Source organism: Camelus ferus, chromosome 27, assembly GCF_009834535.1.
Source record: "Camelus ferus isolate YT-003-E chromosome 27, BCGSAC_Cfer_1.0, whole genome shotgun sequence".
Classification (NCBI taxonomy): Eukaryota; Metazoa; Chordata; class Mammalia; order Artiodactyla; family Camelidae; genus Camelus; species Camelus ferus.
Window position 1 is genome coordinate 12371100 of NC_045722.1, and position 21465 is coordinate 12392564.

Sequence of the window (21465 nt, forward strand, 5' to 3'; positions counted from 1 at the left end):
TCTTTCAGGAGAAATTTTTATGAACCCAGCTTCTTGGAGCTTACCACTCTTAGAAAAGCACGAAAACTGTTAACTGAGATGCCTGTTCCCCACGAATAGGAGTAATCGTCTACCAAGCTGTGTGCTGGATTGCATGAACCCTTCACCAAAGTCACATCCATCCTGGCCTCCCGCCCTTACCTCTTCAGAACAGTTCTCAGAGCTTCCTGAAAGACTGTCTCTCCAGTTATAATTCTCAGGTTGCCTGGAATAAAATCTCCCGTTTCTTTCTTAGATTGACTACTGATTAACTTTTCATCTACAAAATCACGAATGCATTGACCTCCACAAGTCTGAGTGCACGGAGTTCTCATACTGTTATATTTTCCTGAATCAAATTGAACCCAAACTTGAGACCTCACTTCTAAGGAGGATGGAAATCCTCTGTGGTTTAGTAAAAGAATTGCCAAGGAATGGGCTCACCTGAACTGCTCACTGTCCAAGCCCTTGTGGTTCATGAGGACGGCAGCTCCATCCCTCCTGTCTGGTGGGGGTTAAAGGTCATTTGTCACAATTGGGGGCAAGTTCCAGTCCCCTCACTTTGGAGCTCAAAAGAAAGTGTAAAGGTCCTCTACTAAGTCGAGCCCTCTTGTCATAGAGGAAGTGCAGCTGGACCCAGGGAGGTGGCAGGACTTGTCCAGAGACACCCTGTGTGTGGCTGAGCCAAAGATAGGACCCAGGTTTCCTGGTCCCAGGCTGGCTATCTTTCCACAGCCCCAAGCTGCCTGTTACAAGTGTGGCAGCAGCGTCCCCCAGGCTGGGGTTAATGCCCCGTCCACCCTAGTTCTGCCACAAACCTGCCGTGTGACCCCGAGGAGGTCACTCACTGCTGGTTGAGTCAGGGTCCTCAGCTGCAGGATGGGGAAGGGGATCCCCTTGACCCCTGGTCCCCTCCCAGCCCCCCCTCTTCCCGGTGCCCCTGGCTGCATCAGTCTTGGAGACTCAGATGTGGAGATGGAAGCCGGCCTCCCTGTGCTCTGTCCACCCTCTCTGCTTGTTTCCCTCTTGGCTGCTGGGCTCCTGTTTATTGGTTACATCCTTCCTGATTAGACAGGCCCTCCCTCCCCACAACTTTTGCTTGGCGGTAAACATGTTTCTCTCTCATAACATGTGTTTCCTCAGTCACTCACCAGTGATCCAACTCTCCAGCGATCCTTTTCAAAAGCATAAGTTTCTTCCAGTGACTCCACAGTCTGATCTCTCCCAGATCCCCCTGTTCCTGCACATCCTTGACTTTCTAACTCTTCAGACTCCAGCTCAGCAGCCCGAACGCTCTCGCTCTGTTTGGGGAGCTCACGTTTCCTTTAGTGAACACAGAGCCCTTTCTTCAGGACAGAGGGGCTGATCCCAAGCAGTGGAAGAGGAATCAGAAGCCCAGAGTGAGAGAGAGGCAGAACCAGGTCCAGAACCTGGTGGCCAGGGCTTCCCCCAGCCCTTCAGCACACACAGTTGATGGAGAAGATCCCCGAGGCCCAAGCCTCAAGCCTCAAGCCTCAGCTGGGTCCACAGTCACATCTGCTCCTGACTAAGGTCAAGTGGCCCCACAGCCCTGGTCGGGTCCCCCAGAGATGAGACATGAGTAGTCGGGCCAGCAGAGCCCAAGAGATCAGGTTTCTAGTTCCAGTTCTGCCACAGGATATCTCGTGACCACGGATGAGTCTTGTCTCTGATTTAATCCTCATTTTCCCATGTATAAAACATGCATAATTGGGTTAAAATCATAGTTTTCGAGCTGTGACTCTGAAGCCCTAGGGTTCCGGTGAGGTGGGGGGGATTGCACGCAGGATATTGGCCTCACCCACCACTTTCTCTTACCAGAGCAGCGTGGATCAAGCTCCCACTTGTAATCTCATGTGAAAATAGATTGGAAAGATTGGAAACAACCCACGTGCTCACCTTTCAGATGCTGGGTATTAAACATGGTACAGTCACAAGAGAGAATGCTGTACAGCTGGAAAAAAGGATGCTTTCAAAATAATGGTAGGAAAATGTCTCCAGGATATATTAAGTAAAATCAGTAAAGTATAGAATGATGTATAATATTCTATTTTTTATGTAATAAAGAAATGTACCTGTAGATGCTTGATTTGCATCAAGAAGCACAGGAAGGACTCCCGGGAGAGCAACGGGGCAGTGACCTGGTGCTGGTGGGGGAGGGGTCTGAGGGGAGAGTGGATGCAGCCGCAGGTGGAAGCGAGGTTTCTCACTATGAGGTGTTTTAGAGCATTTGGATTTTGAATCAGATAATACATTACCATTTTTAGAAAATAAAATTTAAGTTTGAGAAATTACTAATTGGAGACGGTCAGGGAAAGGGTTAGTTTCCTAGCTGATCTCCACATTCCCTGCAGCCCACATGGGCAGGCTGGGGAGGAGATGAGAGATGCCCGCAAATGTCTGTCTACATGTCAGAGGGAAGGGAGGTGCCTTGGGTCCAGGGGTCTGGGGAGGGCGAGATGTGTCCCCCAAGCCCACCTGCTGGGTGGCCGGGGCCTCCCCCAGCCCTTTAGCACACACAATTGATGGATAAGATCCCCAGGGCCCAAGCCTCAGCCCTTCCCTTGCTCCCCTGCTGGCCCTGGGCTCCCTGTCTCTACGGGGAGGTCAGCAGGTCCCTCATCAGCTGGCCAGCCAGGGCCTCCTCCCCGCAGGTGACGCCGCCCCAGACTGTGGCCTGAGCTGCGTCCAGAACAGAGCCCAGGGCACAGATGGTCCCATTCTCTGGCTTTGGAGCAGCATCTTGGAAAAATCACAGAGCCGGCCTTCCTCACTCCACCTTTGAGGGGAGGGAAGAGGGGCCCCTCTTTCCTGGTGGGGAGGGGCACCGCTGGCAGCCAATCCATGGCGCTCTAGTCTGTGAGTCTGCTCCTGTCTGATGGTCTGTCTACAAAGGTGGGCGGGTCAAAAGAGGGTGGAGAGGCTCCAGTCAGCCCTGCTTAAAGTCTTCACACTCTCTTTCATTTTCTGGCTGGCTTGCCAAAGGGAAGTGGTTTGGCTCAGATAAGGGACGCTGTGCAGGACCTCTGGGTGGGGCACTGCAGTCAGACCAGGACAGACAGGAGTCCAGGGATGACTCCTGGACCCAAGAAAAGAGGGAAGGAGCTCAACATTTACTGAGATAATATTCTGTGCTGAGCTTTTCAGGGAGACAGATGTGTACTCAAATCCAGGCTCTGCCAGGGGTAACTATGTGACCTTGAGCAAATGACATAATGTACTCTCTGAACCTCAGTTTCATCATCTATAAAATGAGGATAAGAATAATAATATCCCTGAAGATGAAATGAAATAGAGGTAATAAGTCACCTAGCCAGACAGTTGGTCCTGAAAAAAATATTGGCTACTCTAGCTTTCTTGGGTCTAAGTTACAAAGTCAATGCCAGGCAGAGTTTAAGATCCTGAACACCCCCCAAAAAATTATTCTAAAGGGGGGATGTGAAATGCATAAATAAGCGATATTGACCCACCTCCAGCCCTACTGAGACCCCATTTCTGATGTTCCTCACAACATGAATTCTTCTAAGAAAAAAAAGATCCTGAACCCAAGTACCTGGGTTCAGATCCCAGCTCTGCACTTAATCCCTGTGTGATGTTGGCCAGTTAACCCCTCCGTGCTGTGAGCACGGGGACAGTGAGTACGCAGTCCCCAGGCTGCTGGGAGGGACCAGTGAGTCTAGAGCAGTGCCGGGCGTGCAGTGAGCCCTATGTGTGTCACCTCCTGTCATCGCTGTGTCTGCAACCTGGCTGCAGCCCCAGTCCTCGTGGACCTTTCTTAGCTGACAACACGTGTGAGCTGTAATCTGAGGCCCCTTCCCGTGCCAGGCTGGGCTGGTCAGGGTTTGCCCGAGGTGGTCTTTTCTGGGTCTGCTTCTGACCAGGAGTGTGGAGGTGGAGGGCAAAGCTCAGTTCAAGCCCATCCCCTTACCCCGACTCCAACCAGCATCTGTTTTCCATAGATCCCTTCCAGTGGTTTGCCTGCAAAGGACTACAAACTTCCTTGGGCAACAAAGTTTCCAACCTATCTGGTCAACCAGCTGCTCATAAGGTGGATGGGTTGCTCTGGGCCTCCTTCCCTCCCTGCCTTGTCCCTGGCAAACCTTAGGGCCAATGACACCTCCTTAGTTCTCCTACCAAGTGAAGTCACTCCCTTTGTCCCGGCTGTAGCCGGCCTGCCCCTTGGGTTCCGGGCTGCCCACTTCTGCCAACTGCACACCCTCCCTCAACCACCTGATGACCAGAGTGGTCCAAGTCCATGCTGAGCCGGCGCCAGCTGCCCATCGGCCCAGACCACTGCCCCCCAGTAACACTCTTGTTGCTACTCTGGGACCGCTTCTTGCGCATATCTCTTAAAAGAAAGTCTGTGGTTCTTTCTGGTGCTTCAGAGAAAAGGAGGGACATCTAGAATATTCTGTTACTGGACCCTTGCAGAGGCTAGCAGGACCCCAGTTTCTTCCAGCATCTCTCTCGCCCTCTGCTCCACTCTCAAGGGTTTGTGCACCCCAGCTGTCTCTTCTCCCCGCCCACAAACTCAGTTTAAGCTTTGCTCTTGGTGGCAACCACAACTGGCTCAAATATAGGCACATAAGCAGGGTTTTCTGTATCTTCAAGCACACAGAGCAGGGCAGCCACCAGCCCCTTCGTCGGAAGCCATTAATTTTGGATTGAAACAAGCCCCAATGTGTTACAGGTATATTATATGGTCCTATTATAAGTAGAATGCAAAACTCTGCACCACTTTTAAGTAAAACATGAGGCTTCAAAGATTGGCGCCAGAATACAGATCCACCAAGTAGAGGTATCGTCTCCTTTATTCACTGATGTATTCCCAGTGCTGAGAAGAGGGTCCGGCACTTGGCAGATGTGGGCTAGGCCCACGTCCTGAGGACTGAAACACTCAGGCGATGGGAGAGGAGGAGGGGGAGACAGAAAGATGGCAGTGAGGCTGAGCAGGAGGAGGAGAGTCACTCCAGAGAAGAGTTTCCTGACTCAGGTGAATTATGCTGAGGCATCTAGTGATGAGCACTAAATGTATCTTGCGTTGCCACGTGGTGCTCACTGGTGACATGGTGAGAACTGTTTCCATGGAGAGGTGGGAACGGGAGGCAGAGAGGGGTTCAGAGCAAATGAGAGGCAAGAAAATGGAGAGAGGGGTGTAGATCGTGTTCAAGATGCTTGTGGAGAAAGGGTGCAAGGGCAGTAGCTGGGAGAGTGCAGGAGCCAGGGTTTTCTTTTGTTTGTTTTAAACAGGGAGATGCTACAGTCCACCTTGCACAAAGCAGCAGATGCCAATTAATGTTAGTTAAATTCCATTTTCCAGTGCTGGTGCTGAAATCTAGGACCTCTGAGTGCTGACCCTTGCTCTGCCACTGGCCTGGGGCACTCTCCTTTCCAAGCAGGGAATGGGTTTGTGCTGCTACAGACGAAGGGATCTGATGTGGCAGCTCCCTACATGGGGAGGAGGTCCCAAGCTGCTTTTCCTGTGATATGAATTCCAGTCCCAGATGTGCCACTTAACCCCTGTATGACTTTGGCCGAGGTACTTCACCTCTCTGTACCTCAGCATCCTTATCCTAGAATAAGCGGGTAATTGTACCTATTACACGTGAGATGATACACGTGAAGCACTTAGAACAGTGCCTGGTGCTGAGCAGGCCCTCGGTACATGTCGGCCCCCGTTGCTTGTGCCTGGCGCTGTGCTGGTCTGTGGACGCGTGCACGCTCAGGCAAGGAAAGGGACTCTGTCAGACGGGGGATGTTAAGGAGAAAAGGAAAGAATGTTTAGGTCTTTTTTTTTTTTTTTTTTTTTTTTAGATTCCACATATGAGTGATCTCATATGGTATTTTCCTTTCTCTTTCTGGCTTACTTCACTTAGAATGACATTCTCCAGGGACATCCATGTTGCTGCAAATGGCATTATGTTGTCAGACACAAGACCTCTTACTCCAATGCTGGGTAAGGCTCCCTCTGTTCTTCCATCCTTCCATCACTCCATCCATCTCTTCACTCCCTGTCAGAGCACCAGGGCCTGTGGCAAGTCCTGGGAATAATGAGATGACCAGTGGAGCAGCCCTGACCTCAAGGATCTCACAGGAGAGGAGGAGAGAAAGAAATCCAGCCGGCACAACTCCTTGATTCCCAGGACCTAGGATAGCCCTCAGCACACAGGGACACTCAATAACTATGTATTGAATGAAGACCAGCATTCGTCTTAACACGTGGCTATTGTGTTTCGAGCACTTGCTATGAGCCAGGCACTGGTAAGTCATTTCATCCCCACGACCCTCTCTGACGTAGCCACTCTTAGTTCCACGCTAGAGGGCTGTAAAGTCTGGAGAGGCTCTCAGAGCTTCTGCCTGCCTGAGATGAACTCAGAGAGGTGAACTGACTTGTCTAGAGTCAAAGAATTGTTTATCAGCAGAATCTGACCCAAAACTCTGATCATTTTTGGTTCATGTCCTGGCTCCTGCACCTGTGGGTAAAGGGAAAGGGAACTCCGAGTTCAAAAGATTTTAAAACTTAACCAGAATTTAAAACTCAACAGTGACTTTTTTCTTAATGCAGAGGGCTGTGGATGGAATGGTTGTGTCCCTCCAAAATTCGTATGTTGAAGCCTAAATCCCCAGTGTGATGGAATTTGGAGGTGGGGCTTTTAGGAGGTAATCAGGTCATGAGGGTGGAGTCCTTATGAATGGAATTAGTGCCCTTATAAGAAGAAATAAGAAAGATGATCTGCCTTCCTCTTTATCACATGAGGACACTGCAAGAAGATGGTGGTCTGCAAACAGGAAGAGAGCCCTCACCAGGTGTCAGCTCTGCTGGCACTTCAATCTTGAACTTGATGCAGAACTGTGAGAAGTAAATGTCTGTTATTTAAGCTGCGCAGTCCAGGATGTTCTGGTGTAGCAGCCCAAACTACTGAAACACTGAGTCCTGGCAATACACCCAGGAGGACAATTTGTTGAATTGAGTGTTTCTTTCCATCATAGTTTAAGGGGCAGGCATGACAGAGCTGGGACAAAAGGTGTCATCTTCCTGGAGGACCCAGAAACAGCCAGTCCACCAGGTGTGTCCAGACCAGGTGCCATCCCCGACTCTCGCCGACAGCCAGCCACCTCCCCCCATCCCACCAGAACAAATCCTTGGTGCATCTTTGTTCAAGGCCACGTTTCGTTGGGCACTGCCCCTGTCCCCAGCCCTCCACCTCATTGTCTCTGACACTTGCAGTAATCCTGAGAGGGTGATTTTTACCCCCAACCTACAGATCAGGAACCAGGGCCTCAGAGGGGCCACTGTTCAAGACCTTCCAGCCCAGAAACCACTGAGCGAGGCTGGCCTCCAGCCCTCTGCCTGCCAGGTCCAGGCCTTCCTGCAGTTGTACCACGGGCCAGGATTCTGGGGTTTTCTCCTTGCAGGAGAGCTTCAGCTGTGGTTGCTGTCTTCCAGTCTTTTCCTGTCCCTTAGAGGAAAGATGCTAGCTCACATAGAAAGAATTTCTGTAAAAATCCCCCCTTGTTTCTGTAGACTGAGGTTAGTCCTGGGTGCAGCTAGATCTGAACTGCCAGGCCCTACCAGCTCCCCCTCAGCCCAAGCTCTTCCTCCTGATGGAGAATCTTGGGTGAATGTCCCTCAAGCAGAACTGCTCCAGACTCCACTGGAGGACACAGCTGGGGTCAGAGCTGGGACTGGCTGGCAGAGCTGAGTCTGTATCCCTCCCCTTCTGTCTGAGCCCAAAACACTCAGGGACGGAACAGGGCAATGAAGAGATGAGGACATCCAGTCTTGCTGATGGTCCACCTCAGTGTTCTAAATCTAAGGTCCCGACCAGTATTGCCTGGGCCTCCCCTAGACCTGGGAGCAGAGGACAGCGTCTTCTGCCTGGAAATACAGCACATTGCTTGACATCAGGGTGCTGGGGCCAGGCCACATCTCGGCAAAGCTACTCAGACTCTCATCCCTCAGCAGGAAAAGCATATGTTCTTTCCATATAGAGAAGGAATAGTTCCACGAGTGAGTAAGCTTCTTGGCCGCTGAGTCCGGCCCAGCCCACAGCGCACTGAGCAGGAAGCAGGCAGCGTTCGCTACCACTTTTGGAACCAGGCTGGGCTGGTTCCTCACGCCTGGAGACAACTGGGCCTCTGGATGGGGATGGGCAGCTGGGAAGCAGGGCCCGGGCGTGTGCCTGAAAGCAGTGGGCAGGCCAGGGGGTAGAATCCTTTCCCTGAATAGAAGCACATCTCTCCATTTGGGCTGGGCTGGCATAGAGGAGGGAGGGAGAGAGAAAGGCTAAGGGGTTTGAGTGGGGCAGGGGCCCTTTCCAATCCCCTGACACCAGCAGCAGACAGATCTGAGTCAGAGGTGACTCAGGTGTGCTCAGTGAGGAAGCGCTATTTTTAGACTGTCCTTTCCAGACACCCTCAAATTCTCCTTGATGCTGTCAGAGTTAGGTGGCAGGAGGTGACCCTGTCCTTGGTGTCCTATTTCACTCTGCCAGGGGCCCATGAACAGACAGGGCTTTCCAAAGCCAGCCTGGGCTGGATAACGAGCTGGTCCCTTTGACTCAACTGAGTCCCGGCTCTCTTCCCGTCTTTCCTCATTTGATGAGAATCCCCTAAGAATGGAGGGGAGAGAGACGGGGAGGCCAGGGTGTTATGGCTGGTGGTGGGGCAGAGGGGAAGTGGGTCTGACTCCTCATAAAGAGAAAACATGGATGAAATTGGGGACATTTAACCTGGAAATTCAAAAACTCAGGATTGAGATGGGAGACATGAAGATGATGTGAAGATGGGTGACAGGTCACCCAGGATTTATCCTGGGTGGAAATTTCAGTGGGGAAAGCCCTGCATGTAAAAATTAGGGACCCCAACCTTCTGAGTAGTGTTTTTGAGACTGTGAGTCCTTTGTCCTTGGACATATCCAGGCCAAGGGTACATGGCCCTCAGGAGAAAGGAGTCAGGTAACAGGTGGGAGGTGGATTAGAACTCAGGCCTCCAACTGGTGCCACACGGTCCAGACACAGCCGTGAAGACATTCCCATGGGCGAGCGTTTGTGTACAGCCACAGTTAGCTAGGGCCAGGTGGCTCTGCCCAGTGCAGCCAGCCCTGCACTCCTGGTTCTGACAAACATCAGGCCTAGGATCACTCATTTGTTCCTGCACTGACATTGCAAACCTTGGAGCAGAGGCCCTGCCCGCACTTGTCACCTTCTTCCCATCTCGGGATCACCTGCAGGCCCACCTGGGGCAGGAGGAGGCGGCGGCAGTATGTTGCCATGGGCTCAGGTGAGAGCACAGGGCGTGAGTGTCCTGCCACGGCTGCGATGCCGGATAGACCCACCCGGCTGGAGACCAGCCCCCTGCCTGCTCCTCCTCCACCTCCTCACCCTGCCATCCTGCCCGGGTCTCTCATGGTCTCCAGGGACCAGTTCTTCCCACCCAGGCCAACAGAGTCACTCACCAGGCCTCCTGTCCTGGAACAGAGACCATCCCCTGGGTGCTGAGGGCCTGGGAAGGGCACCAGGGCAGGTACATGTGAGTTGAGACGAAGGACGAGGTGAGGACGTGCGCCCTCCCCCTGGTCCAGGAGGACGGCCCAGGGAGGACGCAGGCAGCAGTGGGTCTGGGGAGAGGTGGGGGTGGACTAGGGGGAAAGGGGGCTGGACACTAACCTGGGAAGCACAGTGGGGAAGCTAAACGGCTCGGGAAGAAGAGGCTGGAGGGCCCGGTGGTGCTGAGCTGCCCTGCTCTGCCTTCTCCCCGTGGGCCTGGGGTGGACCCTGACTTGCACTTTCCAGAATTGAGGGCAGAAGACCAGGAGGGAGTAGCCTCCATGGAGAGAGAGTTCCACCTGATGCCTGAGCAGGCTGGGCAGGTGTCATCGTGGTCCCATAAGTTTCCATGGTAGCTGTGAGAGTTGGGACTAATATCCCCATTTTACAGAGTTGAAGCCTGAGGCAGGAATTGCCGGGGATGAGTGGGGTCGCTAGGTAACAGAGGGCTCCTGGGTGTTTTCCAGCTCTGCTTTCTGAGGAGCTGCTCCAGGCCACCGGGAGAGGGTCTGCTGGGGATGACAGAGCTTGGGCTGAGAAGCCAAGCTTGGTTTCCTACTTGGTAAGACGGGAAATAACTCCCCCCACCCCAGGCAGGGACACCGGAGGACTGTGTAAGATGACGTGTGTGAAGCCCCGAGCACAGAACTAGTCACAAGGCAGCACCTTCCCGTCCTCCATCCTTACAACCTCAGTGAATAAAACCAGCGTTTGCAGACATCAGTCCAGCTGTGTCGGGACCCAGGCAGGCCGGGTCTAGAGGGGCAGCAAGGGCAGCTCCCCACTTCGATTAGGCTCAGTGGTGACAGTGCTGTCTGTGGGTCCCCGCAACCCCCACCTCAGCCCTGGGCACCCTGCCTATGAGATCTATGAGATCTCAATACCCCCCCGCCCCAGCCCTTGTGATGGGCGGGGTCCCTGTGCCTCACAGAGGGAGCCACTCAAGCCAGGTGAGCTGGCTGCAGCTGGTGGTCCCCCTAGAGCCCCCAACCTCGGTGCTGCCACGTACTGTATGCTTCACTCCCTGAGAAGCTGTCTGTGCAGGAGGCAGGAAGCCCGGGGTGGGGCTGGAGCATAGCACAGGCTGCCCTCTGGGGTCCTCACCCAGGGGCCCACCTGGGATGTAGAGGGCACAGCCCAGCTTTCTCTCCCCTGGGGGCATCCAGGCCTAGAGCCGGAAGCAGGAAGTCGGGTTAGAGATTTCCTTTGGGAATGCTTTTCTTTTGGGAATCTGGTTCCTGTCCTTTCAAGGAAGCCTGAAGCCCTGGAAGGAATGTTGGGCCCCTGGGAGTCAGGGAGCTTGGGGTCACCTTCCAGGCCAGGCTGCACCACTGCCCTGGCCCCTCCGAGCCTCAGCTCAGTGGCTGAGTGAAGGCATCTAGAGAGTCCCTGGGGCAGGCTCTTAACAGTTTTTAAAGACTCATTCCTTCACAATTCACACCAGAATGTCCCTCAGGCTGCTTCTGTCTGCTGGGTAGCCTGGTGGATAGACGGCCCTAGCACGCCCCCTGGTGGCCAGTCACTGCCAGGCACAGCTGCACCCAGCAGCTTCCAAGATTCATGAAAGTCCTAACAAGATTCGTAACAGCAGAGGTCAGAACCCTGCAACAGGGGAGACAGGACAGGAGAGAACCCTAGAAGTGACACTGCACATCACCGCACTGCACTCCCAGATCAGGTTCCCAGAGGTCAGTGGTGCAAATGGGAGGCACTGCCATTATGGGTTATTGTGAGAAATCTGCTATGAACATGCTTACTCAAGTCTTGTACAGTATGCTTTCATTTCTGCTAAGAAAATACCTAGGAGTGAAATTACTGGGTCACAGAGTGGTTTATGCTTAATTGTAAAGAAACTGTCAGACCCTAAAGTGATTGTATCTTTTACACTCGCATAAGAAATGTCGGACCGTCCGAGTTACTCCAGATGATCACTAACCCTTTGTATTATCAGTCTTATTAATTTCAGCCATTCTGTTGGGTGTATAGTGATATCTCAGTGGGGTTATAATTGGCATTTCTATGAATAATAATAACTTTGAGCAGTTTTCCTTGTGTTTACCCATCATCGATATAGCAGCTGTCTTTGCAAAATATTTCAGCCTGTGTTTTTCCCATCAAACTATGTCATTTAAACTAAATCATTTATTTCTTATATCAACTCTTATTTCTTCAATATAGCAGAACTATTGATTGGCACAATTTATGTATTTTTCTGAAACAGCACAATTATTGATTAGCTAAATTTAATGCATCTAAATCATTTATCTCTTACATTAATTTTCATTTCTCTAAAACAGCAGCCTTTCTCATAGACCCAGAACCCCTGGATCAAGACTTAAAATTGAACAGAGGGTAAAATAACAAATTAAAATTTGAGAATTACAAGTCTATATTAGCTGAGGAAATATAAAAAATTATTGTCACATTTAAATCAGCAAGGTATACTAATTGACAAACAAGTTCATACTGTATAGCACAGGGAACTATATTCAATATCTTGTTGTAACTTATGGTGAAAAAGAATATGAAAATCAATATATGTATGTTCATGTATAACTGAAGCATTGTGCTGTACACCAGACATTGATACATTGTAAACTGGCTATACTTCAATAAATATATATGTATACACATATATATATATATATACATAAAAAAGGACAAGATAGCTTACTTTTTAAAAAAGATAGCTAAAAAAAAAAAAAACCCAAGGTGTGAAAAAGAGAGAGATACTAAAATATCTCAGGACATTTGACCATTTTTTCATTGGGTTGTTGGTCTATTTATTATTTGAGTTGCAGGCATTCTTTCTATATTCTAGATACCAGCCGGTGTCAGATATATGTTTTACAGATAATTTTCTCCAGTCCGTGGCTTGCTTATTCATTTTCTTAAGAGTGTATTTTTACGGGTAGAAGCTTTCGCGTTTAATGAAATCTAATCTCTCAGTGTTTTCTTCTTCTATGGTTATTGCTGTCTGCGTCCTCTACCTACGCTTGCATCTCAGTACATTCTCTCGCATCTCTTCTGAGAGCTTTGCCGTTCGGGTATTTGCATTTAGTTCTGTCATACATCTTGAACTCATTTTTGTGTATGGTATGGGGAAAGGGCTGAGGTTTTTTCTTTCCATACGAACATCCAGTTGTTCCAGCACCATTTATTGAAGAGACTTCTCTTCCCTCATTGAATTACATTGCCACTTTTGTAGAAAATCAACTGACCATGTAAGTGCGACTCTTATCAAAACCTGTTGCTTCACTGTGACTGTGGAACAACAAAAAGGCATGAACAGAACAGCAATTCTCTGTAGCAATTGTCTAAACACACACTTTCAATGGACAATAGGTATAGTTTTGTGATTATTTTTATGTATTATTTTTGTTCTTATTATATTTGTTGAAACATAATTCTTATGTTCATCAAATCTAATAAAAAATCTGGATTTGTTGTGTTTTATGTCTTTATTTTATTTCGTTTTTCTAGTAATTCATTTTTAATGTCTTTAAAAATGTATAGGTCCATGATAGGCGGAAAACAGGCAAGCAAACCCCTAATCTTTCATCACAGATAGTTTGAGAAACTCAAACTCTCAGCACAAAAGTCCCACAGGATGTTAACAGTCATCCTGCACAGAGAGGTTGCATAGCCAAATACACTGAAACCTGAATTTAAAAGATAAACAGATTTCTTTATTGCAGGATTTTGGGGGACATGCATAGAGTAGTGTGCACTATAAAATTACCAAAGCGATGTATAGCAGGACGAGTTTCCCAAACTTATACGATCGGCGGGGGAGGGTATAGCTCAAGTGGCAGAGTGGATGCTTGGCATGCACGAGGTCCCGGGTTCAATATCCAGTACCTCCTCTAAAAATAAATAAATCGGTAAGCCTAATTACCTCCCCCCTCAAAAAGAAAACAGTAAAAGAAATGTTATTTTCATGGAGCACCTTGGTCTCCATGTTTCTGAGAATACCCTTCCGGAACCACCAGTCCACCGACTCCCCCATAAGGGGTTAACCCAGTGCTGGCTCGAATGTGTCCAACAACGTCACCTCCCACGGAAGCGCATCTCATTTGGGACAGCTTCAGTTCCCTGGGGCATTTGGAGTTGCATGGAAAAATCCCAGTCTTGACTCTTCTGGAGAGACCTCTGAAAAATTCTCATGTGTCCTTGAATCTCCTGTCCTCACATCCTACAGACTGAATGTCTCTGCATTAAGCCAGGTACACTTTCAGGGCAGAAATTGGGCCTTGCTATGGGATCTGCGGGGCCCAGCACACAGTAAACACGTGGTAAATAGTTGTGTAGAACAGAAATGAGTAGCGCCTCCCCTAATTCATGCACACCTCAACTGCACCCTACCTTTGGATCTTCCACCGTCCTGCCTGCCTGCCTTGATGAGCTGCGGACCACCCACATTGGCTCCCATATTTCTTGAGACAGTCAGTCACCAGTGCCCCTTGTTCCTTGGATACAACTCTCCAAATCCCACAACTTTCTTACACATGATCTTGGGATAGCCAGCTTGTTCCCACCTCAAGGCCTTTGCACAAGCTGTTTCCTAACCGGGGACAAGGTCACCTCTTTCTTGTCTTTCAGTTCTCAGCTGAAATGTCACCTGAGTAATCATGTAACATATGTTCTATATGACATAACACTCATTTGGGCTCTGAAAGTGATTATTTCTGCAACTGAAGTTTTGAGCATCACACTAAGGGAAATACATAAAGAGCATAAATTGTCTCATGTCCATGCAGGTCAAATTTTGTTACCAAATAAATTTTGTAAAATACTTTTCAATTTTCAGAGCCTTGAAGGCTTGGGATTGCAGATAAGGACCATCCGACCCTGTATCTCCATAGATGATGGCACACAGCTCAGAGAGATCCAAAAGTTCATGGCTCTGAGGCCAGACCACACCCAGCTGTGAGGCGGGGGATAAGACCAGTCTCCTGACAAGGCCAAGGGTGACGGGTGAGGAGGGTCATCCTGGAGCAGATGTGCTGTTCCCTGTGTCAGTTTCAAACACCACATCCTGAGCCTCAGCCACCACAGGCCCTTGAGATGATTCCAGGCTTCTGACTTAATCCGCCTCCAGACCCACATCTTTCTCTGGTGGGTCCTCAGGGAAGAGCACTGCAATATTGGTGACAGTGACCTGCAGGACCAGCAGGACCTCCACATGACCGTCCTCAGGCCTGGGCTCTGTGACCATCATGGGCTACTTCTTCCGCCTGCTGCAGCTTTTCTCCACCTGTGTGGCCTTCTCGCTGATGGCCAGTGTGGGCAACTGGAGGGCAACCACAAGTAACTGGTCTACGTTCATCTTTTGCTTCTGCTTTGTCGTGACTCTCATCATCTTCATAGTCGAGTTATGTGAGCTACAGTACCGCTTCCCCTTTCATTGGGGCAACTTCCTCATCACCTGGGCCTGTTACTTTACCCTCTTCTCTCTTTCGGCCTCCATCATTTTTGCCACCACCTACGTCCAGTTCTTCCCCTGCGGCCCCCACTGGGACCAAGCCATCACCGCCTCTGCTTTCTGCTTCATTTCCTCTATGGTTTATGCTGCAGAAGCAATCTGGATCTGGTCCTGGCCCCGGACTGGTGATTTCTCTGGCTATTTGGGCAGTGTGACAGGCCTACTCAAGGTGCTGGAGAACTTGGTGGCTTATGTCATCTTCGCCTTCATCAGCAACACCGACCTGTACCAGCACCAGCCGGCCCTGATGTGGTGCGTGGCTGTCTACTCCATCTGCTTCATCCTGGGAGCTGTGGTCATCCTGCTGAACCTGGTTGACTGTGAGAACAGGCTGCCCACCTCCTTCTCCCCTTTCCTTTTGGGACTGACCCTGCTCTCCATCCTCTTCTATGCCAGCGCTCTGGTCCTCTGGTCTCTCTACCAGTTTGATGAGAAGTTCGGTGGCCAGCCCCAGCGGTCAAGCGACGTGAGCTGCAGTGATGGGCTCACCAACTATGTGTGTGCCTGGGACCAACGACTGGCTGTGGCCATCTTGACAGCTGTCAACCTGCTGATTTATGTGGCTGACCTGGTGAACTTGGCCCGCCTGTATTTTGTAGAGATAGAGGATCAGCCCACGGTCTCCTGATTCCCTCTTTTCAGTGGATGTTTCTACACCAGGTTCTGATGTCCTCTTCCTGTCTCCGCTCTCCCCTCCTCACATCCTCCCCAGTTCACCTTGCATTCACTCTTCTCTGTTTCCTTCCCTTCTTCTGCTCTGTCTCCCTTTCTGTTTTCTTCAGTGGCTCATATCTTGTTTTGCCTCTTTCCCTTTCTGCTCTCTCCTACATTTTATGCTCCTTGGCCCTTTTCTGGTCCTCCTTCGTTTTCTCATCTGCTTGTTTCCTGACCGCCTCTTCCCATTTCCCTTCTTCTGATGAATTGGGAGCCCTGAAACTTCTTCCTTCTCTGCCCCCCTCCCCTCCCCACTCCTAAGGTGCCAAGCTCCACATCACACACATACCCTGGGCCTCCAGAGGGGCCTCATTTCCAAGGCAAGCCTGTTGCCCTGGCTGTGTGTGTGTATTTGGGAGTGTGGGGGTGAGTTGCTAAGCATTGAGCCCCCTTTATCCTAGTGGAGGGGGGTGTACAATGCAACTTTCCTTAAAGATAAACAAAAATCTCTGGATTTTTCCAGTGGCAGGAGGCTTGAAGCACAGACCCTGGGTCCCTAGGCCCCACCTGGTGCTCAGCCCCACCCGAGATTTTCTCCAGAATTTTTGCAGGTTTACTACAGCCCGCTGCCTAGCTGCCATGCAGACAAAAAAAGTTGCCTGCCATTTCTGTAAATGATGAAAGTTGCCAGCCATTAAGCTTTCAGCCACAGCAGCGGGCCTCCAGTGGTGCAGCCTGACGGCAATTCAGGATTGAGAAAAACAAGACATCAGCTTTAGAGAGTTAAGATGTATAACAAAGGAATAAATCTTTTTTTAAAAATCATCTCGCTGACTTTCAATTTCAACATAATTTTTAGATTTGCATGATATTTTTGCCTAAGTGTATGTGTCTTTTATGGATTTCCTCATTGATTGCGTCTCCTCACTACCCTTCACCAAATAAAATATTGGCTTCATTGGGACATCGACTTCTTCCATCTTGATTTTCTCTCATTTTTCCAAAGCAAGAATAATCTCTTTACACATTATTTAATCAGAAAAACAAAGTCTCAAAGTAAAAAACACTCCCAACAACCCTATGAACAGACTATAGACTGTTTCAGAGTATGATAAGTTGACTTTTTAAAATAAACTTTAAAATTTTAGAATAATTTTAAATCTACAAAACTGACCATGTGTGTGTTCCTTCCATTTGAATCCGGCCCCAATTCAGCAGGAAGCAGCTAGAGAAGGACACCTGTTTCCCTATTTCCATAGAACTAACAGTGGGGATTTGAAGGAGTAGAAAACAAACTAAAAAAACTGGCTTCCCTGCCATTATGCCCTCCCCTGTGCATTCTCCACGGAGGAGAGCTTTAACCCAGAGGCCACGCTCCAGGAAGGAGGCAATGGGCCGATAACCCCAGAAGAATGGACAGACACTTTGGGGTTCCTCCATGACACCAGGAAAATTCGTTGGAGTTAAGAGGAAAGTAGCACCCTGTAAAACGTCCTGATCATCATCTTTTCTGTTCATCCAGTTTTTCTATAAAACCTCAACACCCCAACCCCAAAATGGATTCGCAGTCTCCAAGGCATGAGCCTACTGTGCCTCCCCTTTGCCTGGCAAAGCAGTAAAGCTGTTCTTTTCTGATTTTCCCAAAACTCTGCCTCCAAGCCTCAATCTCGTTTTCGGGGTACAGAGGCTTGCTTTTCGGCAAGTCTCAGGTCTCCTGTTATTGGGTGGTGATGCTAGGTTTTATTTGGTGCTACTAAACTCTTCCCTGAAGGAGGAGGCATCCCTTCAAACTTGGTTTCAAGGAGCAGTCCCTGGGTTATCCTCAGTTGAAAGACACTAGGAAGATTTTACTCAGTTGAAACACACTGACTGATATGAACTAAAATTCATATTTTAATGGCAAGAGGAGAAAAGTTTAAACATAAAATTTTTCTTTACCTGGTTGCGCCTTCTCCTTCCTCAGCAGGGGCCATTCTCTTTCAGTTCCTGCTCTCAACAGGGGGCCTATCACCGTCCATGCTCCACCCTCGCCCCGGGACACCCTGAAGGCTCCACTACAGCACCCAGACACAACATCCCTGTTCATTTCCAATCCCTTTTTCCCCAGTTTGGAAGCTGTTAACCAGTCTCTGAGGCCAGAAAATCCTCACTCAGGTAGTACTCCTAGGTCTTTCTAGACTGGATGCCAGCTTTGGAGTTTAAAAGCCAAACACTGTACTATTTTATTCTGTGTCCTCCATGACGCTCCACCTTGGAGTAATGCTGGGTGGGTGTCTCTCTTCTCAAACAGGGAAGGGTTGCATGTTAAAGCAAAATAGTGGAGGGGAGGGACTCAGAAAAGTTCCCACTTCACGTATCATCTTGTCATCGCTGCCTTGCTCTCACCCCATGGCTTGTCTCTGTTCACGTCTGAAGCTGCCCTCCTCCAGGTGGGGCTGTGTCACCTCAGATGGCAGCTTCTCCTAGTGATGGCTGCAGGGAGAACAAGACAGACACCTGTCCCTTCAGGTGGCTGTGGAAGGAGGCCATGGCCCTGATGGCCTGTCCTGGGTTCCCAGAGCCCCGAGCTTTGGTCCTGGGCTCCTACCCAGGACCCCTGCTGAAATGCTGGGCTGTAGAGCAAAGGGTTCACACCCACAGCTTTGGGATTTTTATCCGGGGTTTCCAATCTTATCCATGGGATCTTAGGGAAGATACTTGAATCTCTAAGCCTTAGTTTTGTCATCTGTAAAATGGGGTTAGCAGTACTACCCACAATCCCTTTGAAGCCTTTGGAATCAGATATGCTCCAGAATTCAGAATTTTTCAGCTTCAGACACATACCATGGTGCACATACTCTGTATGACATAACACCCCACTGGGCTCTGAAAGTACCTTGTAATCAAATATATTATTATTTTGGCAACTGCACTTTTGAACAGTCACACTAAGTGAAATAAACTAAGACCATAAATGGTCTCCTGTGTGCTCAAGTGAAATTTTGTTACCAAACAATTTTTTAAAAGTTCTTTTACAATTTTCAAAGCCTTGAAGGCTTGGGATTGCAGATAAAGACCATCCGACCCTGTGTCTCCTTAGATGATGACACACAGCTCAGAGAGATAAAAAATGTTTATGTATTTGAGGCCAGACCACACCCACCTGTGAGATTGGAGATAAGACTAGTCTTCTGACAAGGCCAAGGGTGATGGGTGGGGAGAGTCATCCTGGAGCGGCCGCGCTGTTACCCAAGTGTCTGGGCCATTGGTTCAAACTCCACATCCTGAGCCTCAGCCGCCCCTGGCCCTTGAGCTGTTTCCAGGTGTCTGACTTCATCTACCTCCAGATCTGGATCTTTCTCTGGTGGGTCCTCAGTGAAGACCACTGGCAACCAGGGAGAGTGACCATCAGGACCACCATAACCACCATGTTCTCTTCCTCTGTCCTGAGCTCTGGGACCATCCTGAGCCTTGTCCTCCGTCTGCTGCAGCTGCTCTCTACCTGTGTGCCCTTCTCACTGGTGGCCAGTAAGGACACTTTGAGAGGGGGCTAAAACAACTGGTGCGTGTTCATCTGGTGCTTCTGCTTTGCTGTGACCCTCATCATTCTTACAGTTGAGTTATTTGGGCTCCAGTTCCGCCTCCCCTTCTCCTAGGATGGCTTTCTCTACATCTGTGCCTCCTACTTCACTTTCTTCTGCCTCTCAGCCTTCATCATCATCGGCACCGCCTACATCCAGTACTTGCCTCATGGCTCCACGTGGGACCACGCCATTGCCGCCACTGCATTCTCCTGCTTGGCTTCTGTGCTTTATGCCACCGAAGTGGCCTGGGTCTGTGTCCGGCCTGGAGATGTATACTGCTTTGTGTCCACCTTGCCAGGAGTCCTCAGGAGGCTGGAGTGCTTCGTGGCCTATGTCATCTTGCTTTCATCAGTAACACTGACCTGTATCAGGACCAGCCAGCCCTGGTGTGGTGCGTGGCTGTCTACTCTATCTGCTTCATCCTGGGGGCCGTGAACTTCCTGGTGAACAATTGTGATTGTGACAATGACCAAAGGCTGCCCATCCCCTTCCCCCGTTTCCTGGTGGGGCAGACCGTGCTCTCGGTCCTCCTCTACACCAGCGCAGTGGTCCTCTGGCCTCTCTACTAGTTCCATGAGGAGTTGGGCAGGCCAACCCCAGCAGTCCAGCGATGTGAGCTGCAGGGATAGACTCAGCTCCTTGGCGTGCATGTGGAATCAGCAACTGGCTGTGACCACCTTGGCAGCCATCAATCTGCTGCTTTACATGGCTGACACAGCATACTTGGCCCTGGTTTTTGTAGGGTGAGGCTCTGCACATGAGTCCCGATTCCTCTTCGAACCAGAGGTATCTTTACCGAGTTCTGATGTTCCCTGCTGGCCTCTTCCTGTCTGCTCTCTCCCTTCTCATATCCTTCTCCATTCATCTTGCTCTTCTGTTTCCTTCCCTCCTTCTGCTCTGTCTCCCTTCCTGTTTTCTTTGGTTGCCCACATTCTGGGCCTCCAGAGGGGCCTCACTGCCAGAGCATGCCTTCTGGCCCTGACCCTGCCTCGGTTGGGGGTGTATGTTGGGGGTGGAGGAGAGGATGGGGAAATGGGAGTGAGTAGCTCGGGTTTGGGCCCCCTTCCTCGCAGTGGAGGGGGATGAACATTTCACTTCTCCCTTAAGTTAAAAGAAAAAAAAAATCTCTGGAGGTCAATCATTTCCGGTGGGCAGGAGGCTGAAAGCAGAAATCCTGGGTCCTGAGGCCCCACCTGGTGCTCAGCCCCACTGAGACTGGCTCCAGAAGTTTTGCAGGCTCACTAAAATCCCTGCCTAGAGGCCACCTTAGAGGAAGCATGGGGTGGATGCCTTCCAGCCCAGCTACTGTCTGGGAACTCAAAAAAGGAGCTGCTGAAGAACAGCAAGTTTTGAAGACAACAGTCTGAAGCCTTTGTGGGGGGCAGTGTTGTGGCCCTTCTGCCTCAGTGTTCAAAATAGCACGTCCTGTCTTTGCAGCGACAAGAAAACAGACACTGCCAGCTTTAAAGGTTATGTTAGCTTGGGGTTTTTTTTTTTTTTTTCCTTTTTTCTGGTCAGGAGGGCAAAAATTACTGAATAGAGCAAGTTTCTTTTTGATTTATTTTTGGTGGGGTGGATTGGGTGAATGGGATTGCTGCTGCCAGTCAAAGCAATGCATTGTTTGAGTTTGTAGTGCACACACAGTTGTGTTTCTCTGTGCCAGTTGCCCTCTGCAGATTCTTCCTGCTTCTCTGGGGCTCAGGAATAACATTATTTCTATAAATGTATGTAATTTTTAAAAAATCTCCCAGAGCTTTGGATCCTATCAGCTGCTTCTGTCAATCATAGAAAAGACGTGTTCCTTCTCCCACATCCATAATGTTTTTCTTAACTTTTAAACATAAAAGTTTTTTTTTAAACACAGAATCAACAGATCATCATTGCCCCAAATTTGCCTAGAGCTCAGAAGCAGCCTAGCATATTTCCATCTTCACCCAAACCACTGTCTCTGCAAGCCCCTCCCACTGTCTCCCAACTCCCACTTCTCCCAGAGCCTAAGGAGTGGTCCAGTCTTAGGAAGGGAGAGATTGAGCCCCACCCAAATGTCCATATCCTGTGCCTTGCCTCTTAAAGGGGCCATGCCAGCTCTGGATGCCTCTCTTTAACGATGTATACCTGTGTGTCTGCTCAGTGTGTGTTTGTGTGCGTATGTGCATGCGTGTATCCGTGTGCACTCCCG

At 49.7% G+C, this 21465-nt stretch overlaps 1 protein-coding gene and 1 pseudogene across 1 annotated transcript; both read left to right on the forward strand.

Moving 5' to 3' along the window:
* Positions 1–9308: 9308 nt before the first annotated feature.
* LOC102513052 (myeloid-associated differentiation marker-like) lies at positions 9309–15697 on the forward strand. Its single transcript, XM_014565425.2, is given in 2 exon segments — positions 9309–9318; positions 14715–15697. Coding segments are annotated over 2 exon segments (993 nt in total).
* A 3214-nt stretch (positions 15698–18911) lies between these two features.
* LOC102513306 lies at positions 18912–20033 on the forward strand (annotated as a pseudogene).
* The last annotated feature ends 1432 nt before the right edge of the window (positions 20034–21465 follow it).